The sequence below is a fragment of the Limulus polyphemus genome, unplaced genomic scaffold (assembly GCF_000517525.1).
Source record: "Limulus polyphemus unplaced genomic scaffold, Limulus_polyphemus-2.1.2 Scaffold2071, whole genome shotgun sequence".
Lineage (NCBI taxonomy): Eukaryota > Metazoa > Arthropoda > Merostomata > Xiphosura > Limulidae > Limulus > Limulus polyphemus.
In genome coordinates this window covers 108,954-118,773 of record NW_013667681.1, presented here as the reverse complement: position 1 = coordinate 118,773, position 9,820 = coordinate 108,954, and the positions used below count along the sequence as shown (strand labels likewise).

The window sequence follows — 9,820 nt, the reverse complement described above, 5'->3', positions numbered from 1 at the left end:
TGAAAATTTTCTGATGCACAAAAGTATTTTTAATCTTAAAATGAAATTACTTTGCATGTTGAATAGACAGCATGCAAAAAAGAAAAAAAGATGCAGGAGAAAAACATTGCTTTACAAACCTTAAGAATTAATAAAAAAAATTGATATTTAGCGTATGAAAGCATTGTAATGTTTACTGATAATCTGCCAAATTTTGATAAACATACGCTTACTAATTTAAATATTATAGCATGAAAACTGTAACAAGCAGTAAATGGTTACAAGGTCAGTCCCAGGGACCAAGCCCATGCAGAAGGAGTTAATCACATTCAATTACCATTCTTTTTCTAAGCTTAGTAATAGATTTTTAAATATTTGGGTTATTACATGCATGATGTAATTTATCATCTACTAAACACATACTTACAGAGTTACACCAGAGGACCAAACATCCACTTTAAATCCTGAGAAACACTCCAGACCATTGGCTATTTCTGGAGGTTGAAATGCTGGTGAACCTTGGCTAGTATGGCACGTATCATCTTTGGCAAACCTATCTAAAGCCTGAGAAAATAAAAGATCAAAGCACTTAAAAATTTAACCATATTAATAAAAAAATAACTAAATAAACATTGAGAAAACAAGAAAATCCAAAAGTTATAGTTAACCTTTCCTTAAACAATGGTATACACCCTAGGTAACCTAACCTACTTTAACTTAAACCTAACCTTTCCTTAAACAATGGTTGACCACCTTTCACTCATTCAAACTCTGAGATCTTGTCCAATCAATTGTGTTATACCTCTAACATGTTGAAGCCTTGCCTACTTACATCTTACAAAGTCAAACACTGATGTCTTACCCTTTCATATCTTTGATGTATCTCTTATATAGTAAATCATTGATGTCTTGCACTTTTCTATCTTGTGTTGTGTATACATATATATATATTACATAGTAAGACACTGATGTATGATCCTTTTAAATCTTGTGTTGTATATATATATATATTACATAGTAAAACACTGATGCCTTGTTGTTTTTGTCTCGTGTTCTATATATTACATACTAAAACACTCATGTCTTGTCCTTTTCTATCTTATGTTGTATATATTACGTAGTAAAACATTGATGTCTTGCCATTACGTATCTTCTGTTGTATCTCTTACATACTAAAACATTGACGTTATGCCCTTTTGTATCTTGTGTAGTACATATATTACATAGTAGGACACTGATGTCTTCCCCTTTTGTATTTTGTGTTGTATGTATTACACAGTAAACAATGATGTCTTGCCCTTTTGTATCATCTTCTACATATTACACAATAAACCAATGATGTTTTGTCATCTTCCCTTTTTATTCTGTGTTGTATATATTACATAGTAAAACAATGATATCGAGCCCTTTTAAATCTCATGTTGTATATATTACGTAGTAAAACACTGATGTCTTGCCCTTTTTGTATCATGTATATATATATATATATATATATATCACATAGTAAAAACACTGATATCTTGTCCTTTTGTATCTTATGTTGTACGTATTACACAGTAAAACACTGATGTCTTGTCATTTTGTATCTTATATTGTATATATTACGTAGTAAAACACCAATGTCGTCTTATTATGTAGTAAAACACCGATGTCTTGCCGTTACGTATCTTGTGTTGTATATATTATGTAGCAAACCACTGACGACTTGCCCTATTGTATCTTGTGTTTTATATATTACGTAGTAAAACATTGATATCTTATCTGTTTGTAATTCGCATTGTATGTGTTATATAACAAAACACTGATGTCTTGCCCTTTGTATCTTGTGTTGTATGTATTTCATCATAAAACACTAATGTCTTGCCCTATTCTATCTTGTGTTGTATATATTACATAGTAAAACACTGTTGTCCAGCCCTTTTGTATCTTCCATTGTATATATTACATTCCAAAACACTGATGTCTTGCCCTTTTCTATCTTCTGTTCTATATATTACGTAGTAAAACACTGATTCTTGCCTTTTGGATCTTCTCTTGTATGTATTACACAGCAAAACACTGATATCTTGTCCTTTTGTATCTCGTGTCGTATGTATTACATAATAAAACACTGATGTCTTGTCCTTTTGTATCTTATGTAGTATATATATTATGTAGTAAAACATTGATGTCTTGCTGTTTTGGAACTTGTGTTCTATATATTACATAGTAAAACACTGATATCTTGCCCTTTTGTATTTTGTGTTGTAAATATTTCATAGTAAAACACTGAAATCTTGTCATTTTGTATATGTTGTTGTTGTTGTATGTATTGTAAAATACTGAGGCCTTGCCCTTTGTGTCTTGTGTTGTATATATTACATAGTATAGCATTGATGTGTTAATTTTTTCTATCTTGTGTTTTATATATGTATAATACACAGTAAAACACTGATGTCTTTTCCTTTGGATCTTTTGTTGTGTATATATTATGTAGTAAAACACCAATGTATTGTCTTTTTGTACTTTGTATTGTATATATTACATTGTAAAACATTGATGTCTTGCCCTTTTGTACCTTGCTTTGTATATACTACACAGTAAAACACTGATGTCTTGTCCTTTTGTATCTTGTGTTGTATATATTACATTGTAAAACACTAATGTCTTGCCCTTTTGTATCTTGTGTTGTATATATTACATTGTAAAACACTAATGTCTTGCCCTTTTGTATCTTGTGTTGTATATATTTCATAGTAAAACACTGACTTCTTCCCCTTTTGTATCTTGTGTTGTATATATTTCATAGTAAAACATTGGAATCTTGTCATTTTCTATCTGTTGTTGTACATATTAAACAGTGAAACACTAATCTTATGCCATTTTGAAACTTGTGTTCTATATATTACATACTAGAACACCGATGTCTTGCCCTTTTGTATCTTGTGTTGTATATATTACATAGTAAGACATTGATATCTTGCCATTTTGTATCTTGTGTTGTATATATATATTACATATTAAAACATTAATGTCTTCTCTTTTGTATCTAGTTCTGTATATATTACATAGTAAAACACTGACGTCTTGTCATTTTGTATCTTATGTTGTATATATTACGTAGTAAAACACTGATGTCTTGTCATTTTGTATGTGTTGTATATATTAAATAGTAAAACACTGATGTCTTGTCCTTTTGTATCTGTGTTGTATATATTACATAGTAAAACGTTGATGTATTTCCTTCTTTGTATCTTGTGTTATACATATATTACATAGTAAAACACTGATGTCTTGTCCTTTAATATATTGTTGATTGTTGTTAACAATAAAAAAGATAAATACTACACCTCATGATGTATTTTGGCTTACTGAATGTGAAATGACACTTTCCAGTGTCTTAGTATCCCTTCTATTATTTGACAATTTTCCTTGGTTACTAATAAAAATGTATGGAAAGTATCTTTTGTAAATGGGAGGGTAAAAAAATTGGAACAGGGCATTTTATATCAGTTATGGCACTTTTATATCTTTAAAGACTTACACACTTTACTAAACTTGACAGATATGTAAATAAAGCTGAATCTGTGCTTAGCTCTAATTCAAATTATCAAATTGAACAAATTCAGTGTTTTACTCTCATGTTTCATCATACTTATGTTTGTAACTACAATGACATTTAAATTATACAATTCTAGTAACAGTCAGCTCCTAAGTACCAATAATTATTCTTCTTACTTCTGTTACTGGTCTTCTTACCTTTACAGAAACATCTTATTGATTTCAAAGTCACAAGAAATGAAACTAATTTATTTCATCATCAAATGTAAGCATCTAACAACTTTTTCTCATGAAAATAAAAATAGTCTACAATATTGTAAAGGCCTTAAAAAATTATTGTGTTTATAATATGAATAACAAGTTACAAGTATAATTCTGACATTAGTTGATTTAAGTGTTTGTAAATAAATTTTTTAACATAAACTGTGAGTTGTAAATTTCATATGCAATTAACAATTATAATTGATTCTTATTATCAATGCAACTTATACTTCTATGACACGGTCATTTTTTTTCAGTAATGGTAATTCTTTGTTTAATTACAACATAGAAAAAATTAAAATACATAGGATCATTTCTTCTCATTGGTGAAATTTAAATGAAAAAAGTACAAACTTTGATACAATCTTTAAAATTACAAACAAAGGAAAAACAATAATTGTCTATACACTGTATGAATAAAAGCTGAAATGCATTTTTTGGAATTTGTTTTCTCTAAAATGTGATCACAAAAATCATTAAACTTTTGCCAAGAAGAAAAAATCCCTATCTACACTGTAATTTTTAATGGTTTCTAGGTAACATAAATGTTTACTTGATTCGTGAAAACCTCTTCCTATGATATTTGACTAGAAATCTTCATTAAATATATTCTTGACCTCCTCCCCATCATATTAAAAAAAAGGTTTTTAAATAATTTTGACAATGAGTGATCAAGTAGCTTAGTTTCTAAGACTCTTTTGTCGGCCGAGCCGATTTATTTGGAAATTGTTATTAACAAGTAGGGAACAATTCAAAGCATTTATCTAAGTTCAACTTTTACAAATTTCAAATTTGAGCCTCCTGTATCATGTATCAAAAGGGTTTCGATGATCTCAAGACTCAATCCATAGGTTTACATGAAAAAGGGTTTAGATATGTAAATGATCATTCAAAATATACATCAACATTTATATTTTTCTAATGATGAATTACAAAGATTTTGAGGAACTGTCAGAATTAGTTTCATGTACTAACTTGAAAACTGATAAGGACACATAAATGGTTATTCAAAACAAGATATTTTTCAGCAGTTCTTGTTTCACAAATTTTTATGGGTATCTTACTAACGTTTTTCCAAAAACTATTGAAATGTATGTCATACAAAAAAAGTCACAAAACCCTTAACACTTAAGAATGTCCAAGTAACAATGCAAGTTTAATTAATGTACCCTAAAGTGTGATCACGTTTCTATATCAAAATACAACAAACCTCGGCAACTCCAAGGTCAGATATTTTTAAAGTTCCACAAGTTGTCAACAGCAGGTTTCCTGGTTTAATGTCTTTGTGAATTATCCCTTGACTGTGTAAGTACTCCAAACCATCTAATAGCTGACAGAAATACCTATAAAAGATGTTATCTGGTACAGTACACTGCATCAGCCACAATTTGTTATTGAATTATTATCTGCATAATGATTACCTCTAGAATATTTTATCAGTCACAATCTTAACATAGAAATTGACTTTCCAGCACAAGCATTTAAAAGCTTAAATACATATTCTGGCATAAATTTACCTAAACACCAATGCAGCTTTTGTAATACAACTAGACTATGAGACTCTTGGGTGTGATCAAAGAAGAGAAGACTGTATCTTAAAATTGCATTTACTACAACAAATTTAAGCCACTCTTGTGTTAGCAGCTACAAAAGAAAATCACTGTCACTGACTCAAACTGTATGTTACATGAGCACCTCCATTATTAATGATTCAAAGCCTCCATTGTATCAGTACAGGCAAAGAAAAATCACCCCAATTGCCACAGATTCAAACCTTCTATTCTATCAGCACAGGCAAAAAGAAATCACCCCAACTGCCACAGATTCAAACGTTCTATTGTATCAGCACAGGCAAAGAAAAATCACCCCAACTGCCACAGATTCAAACGTTCTATTCTATCAGCACAGGCAAAGAGAAATTACCCCAACTGCCACAGATTCAAATGTTCTATTGTATCAGCACAGGTAAAGAGAAATCACCCCAGCTGCAACAGATTCAAACCTTCTATTCTATCAGCACAGGCAAAGAGAAATCACCCCAACTGCCACAGATTCAAACGTTCTATTGTATCAGCACAGGTAAAGAGAAATCACCCCAGCTGCAACAGATTCAAACCTTCTATTCTATCAGCACAGGTAAAGAGAAATCGTCCCAACTTCCACAGATTCAAACGTTCTATTCTATCAGCACAGGCAAAGAAAAATCACCCCAACTGCAACAGATTCAAACCTTCTATTCTATCAGCACAGGCAAAGAAAAATCGCCCCAACTGTCACAGATTGAAACTTTCTATTCTATCAGCACAGGCAAAGAAAAATCCCCCCAACTGCCACAGATTCAATCCTTCATTTCTATCAGCAGCTGCAAGGTGATATAATTTCCACATCCACTGATTCAAACCTTCTACTGCATCAGTGGATGCAAGGAAAAATTATCTCCACTTTCACTGACTCAAACCCTCCACTGTATCAGCAGCTGTGAAGAGAAATCAACTCTAATTTCACTCAATTAAACCCTGTTGTTTTAGCAGCTATAAGGTAAAATTATCTCCACTGCAATTAATATAAAACTTTATTTCAGCAGTTGCAAGGGGAAACTACTTCCATTGCATCAGCAGTTGCAAAGGGAAATTAAGTACTGTGCATTGCTCCATAGCTTGATGGTAAAGATAATCAAATGTTTCTTCAATTGTGTTAAAGCCCAAGTAATGAAGCTGAGAAAATACAGGCTTTCTGATGAATGAAAACCTATCCAAATTAAACAGAAAGATAATGTAAACCTTGTACTAAAGCACATAACGTATACCTATAATCTAAAATGTGAGTACATCATAATGACAAGGGTGAAGAAACAGTTCTGTCATTCATGTAAAATTCAAAAGTAACAAAATATGTTAAAAATAAAATTTTTAGAGCTTATGCTAAATTAGAATATTAGTCAATCATTCATGTAAAATTCAAAAGTAACAAAATATGTTAAAAATAAAATTTTTAGAGCTTATGCTAAATTAGAATATTAGTCAATCAAAATACCTGTATACTTGGAGATGCTCCTCCTAAAAAAAATCAACATTTTCAGTCCTAATAAAATCTCTTCTGAACTAGTAAATTTGAGTAAACTGTGAAAGATGTCAAATGTAAAAGAGAGAGATGGTGGATACATAAAGAAAATGCAAGGTATGTGAGCGTAAAATAACATTCAAGTTACATGTAGAGTATTGTAAACATATGCTGAATTTCATAAACACGCTAAATAAGGTTCTTCAAAACATAGTTGGTAGAATTCTTCTGAAATCTGAACAAGTTATTCCTTACATTCTTTCAGCCATATGATCTGAGTATAAATAAGCTTTACAGTAAATGACAACGAATCTAATTTAGAAAACAGTGATAACCTGTTTCACATAATCTAGTCAAGCTTGATTTGAGAAGGGTGATCAAAGCTTCACACTCAAATAAGCCAAACATTGGAATTTTAAAAGCAAAACTTTCTGAAGTAAAATATACAAGGCAAATATAATCTGACTGTGACTAAATATTTGATGACAGTCACTGTGGCCTTGCAGTAACATAGTAAAAAAAATATATGGAATGTGACATTATTATCTAGTCTTCAATTAAATGAACATTTTATTTTAAACTGAAGTTAAATATAAGGAAACAACAACAAAAGAAATAATTCTACAAAATAAAACAACAATTAAATACCAAGGAGGCATTTGAAAATCATAATAATATTATGTATTATGACAAACTGGTTACAGACACAGAGGAGGAGTGTGGTATCTATCAACAATCTAGACTTCTAGAAAATTGTCAGATTTCAGCAACAGTGTTCCTTAAATGGTATTATTTTTTAATTACGTCAAATATTTGGTAGTTGAAGACAATAGCACAATTAATTTTTATGTCTATAGATACATATAACGCTTATATTTGGTTATGAAATATTACTAAACTTTAGGCAAAGTTAGATGTTTAACAAATTGAATGAACACATGAAGTTAATTCATGGAGATGAGATTGAGCTTACTGCTTAATATTTATAATTTTATTAAATTCATAATGTGTTAAAATTACACTATCTTTAGAATACTATTGGTGTAGTTTGAAAACATGTGTTACATAACATTATTAAATGCGTTTTTTTAAGTAGGTAAAATTACAAAACAAAAAGATAAATGAGCACATTTTTCTGCATAACACAATGTTCTTTCTTTGAAACAACTTGAATATGACAGAAAAAAGATTTTCTTTTGTAATATAAATATTTCTTGATTATTCTTTGAACTTGCATGTTACAAAATTATGTAACAATAATGCTATCCTAATTGGGAGAGATATCTCCAGAAAATATCCTATATACGTGATTAGATTGAGAATGGAGAGCTATTGTAAAAGATTCAAAAAGAGACAATAGCTAACTAGTTAAACTACTGTTTTAAGGCAGACTTTAATCATAAAACTAAGTAAACGAATTGAATACCCAAGGGGGATGTACATCATTGGAATCATAACATTTTTCAGATAAACTATAATTTTCATATCTGGAAGTAATGAGCCCTCAGCAAAATGTCTGATGAACTGTGTAGATTAAAGCATGCACTTAATAACAGTTTAATTATTTTTATATCTCCAATAAATGATCAAGTTATATTTTCAAATAAGGTCTGTGGATGATCTGTTGATCTTAAAAGAATCTAAGTGAAAGCCCTATGTAAACAAATAGTTTCATAACTTTATAATGTATTCTCATTCAAAATCCTCCTTTCATTTAAATAGTACATAAATATATATTGTGAAGGGTATTTACTTAAAAGCACAATGTTTAATTTTTTAAATAACACAATTACAAATATGATATGCACTTTTATATAGATGTTTTGTTTTGTTTTTTATAGCTATACCAAACTTGTACATAAAAAATATCACACACTGAGAAATATGATATGCGGCATTAGTAGTTACCAAAACAAAGTAAAACCAGCGTGTTTACTAAACAAAACCTTTGTAAAAGTTCACTCCTGTTTTATCAAGTAATACTTTGAAGCTGAGTCATTTATATAAATAAATTTTTTTTCTTGCAAAAATATACAGACAATGCCATTAGGTCACTATTTCATTCACTTATTAGGTTAACGTTTTGGTAGCTTTTATCTAATCCAAATCATTTCTTTCATTACATAACTTAATTTGGTAATACTCGATTATATTGAAGCTATTTAACAAATTTTTGGTAATACTCCATTATAATGAAGCTATTTAACAATTTTTGGTAATACTCCATTATACTGAAGCTATTTAACAAGTTTAATACTCCGTTACATTGAAGCTATTTAACAAGTTTAATACTCCGTTACATTGAAGCTATTTAACATGTTTAATACTCCGTTACATTGAAGCTATTTAACAAGTTTAATACTCCGTTATATTGAAGCTATTTAACAAGTTTAATACTTCATTATATTGAAGCTATTTAACAATTTTAATACTTCATTATATTGAAGCTATTTAACAATTTTAATACTTCATTATATTGAAGCTATTTAACAAGTTTAATACTTCATTATATTGAAGCTATTTAACAATTTTAATACTTCATTATATTGAAGCTATTTAACAAGTTTAATACTCCGTTACATTGAAGCTATTTAACAAGTTTAATACTCCGTTACATTGAAGCTATTTAACAAGTTTAATACTCCGTTACATTTAAGCTATTTAACAAGTTTAATACTCCGTTACATTGAAGCTATTTAACAAGTTTAATACTCCATTACATTTAAGCTATTTAACAAGTTTAATACTCCGTTACATTGAAGCTATTTAACAAGTTTAATACTCCGTTACATTTAAGCTATTTAACAAGTTTAATACTCCGTTACATTGAAGCTATTTAACAAGTTTAATACTCCATTACATTGAAGCTATTTAACAAGTTTAATACTCCGTTACATTGAAGCTATTTAACAAGTTTAATACTCCGTTATATTGAAGCTATTTAACAAGTTTAATACTCCGTTACATTGAAGCTATTTAA

At 29.5% G+C, this 9,820-nt stretch overlaps 1 protein-coding gene across 4 annotated transcripts in view; it reads right to left on the bottom strand.

The window, feature by feature from the left end:
• Positions 1-9,820, bottom strand: part of LOC106465847 (serine/threonine-protein kinase STK11-like) — a 49,326-nt gene that overhangs the window by 26,494 nt on the left and 13,012 nt on the right. For all 4 annotated transcript variants that reach the window (XM_022393799.1, XM_022393800.1, XM_022393801.1 and 1 more), the window contains exons 3-4: positions 4,991-5,123; positions 407-543 (exon numbers count right to left, since the gene is read on the bottom strand). In XM_022393799.1, coding sequence (XP_022249507.1) covers positions 407-543; positions 4,991-5,123 — 270 coding nt within the window. The remainder of the gene's footprint in view (positions 1-406; positions 544-4,990; positions 5,124-9,820) is intronic.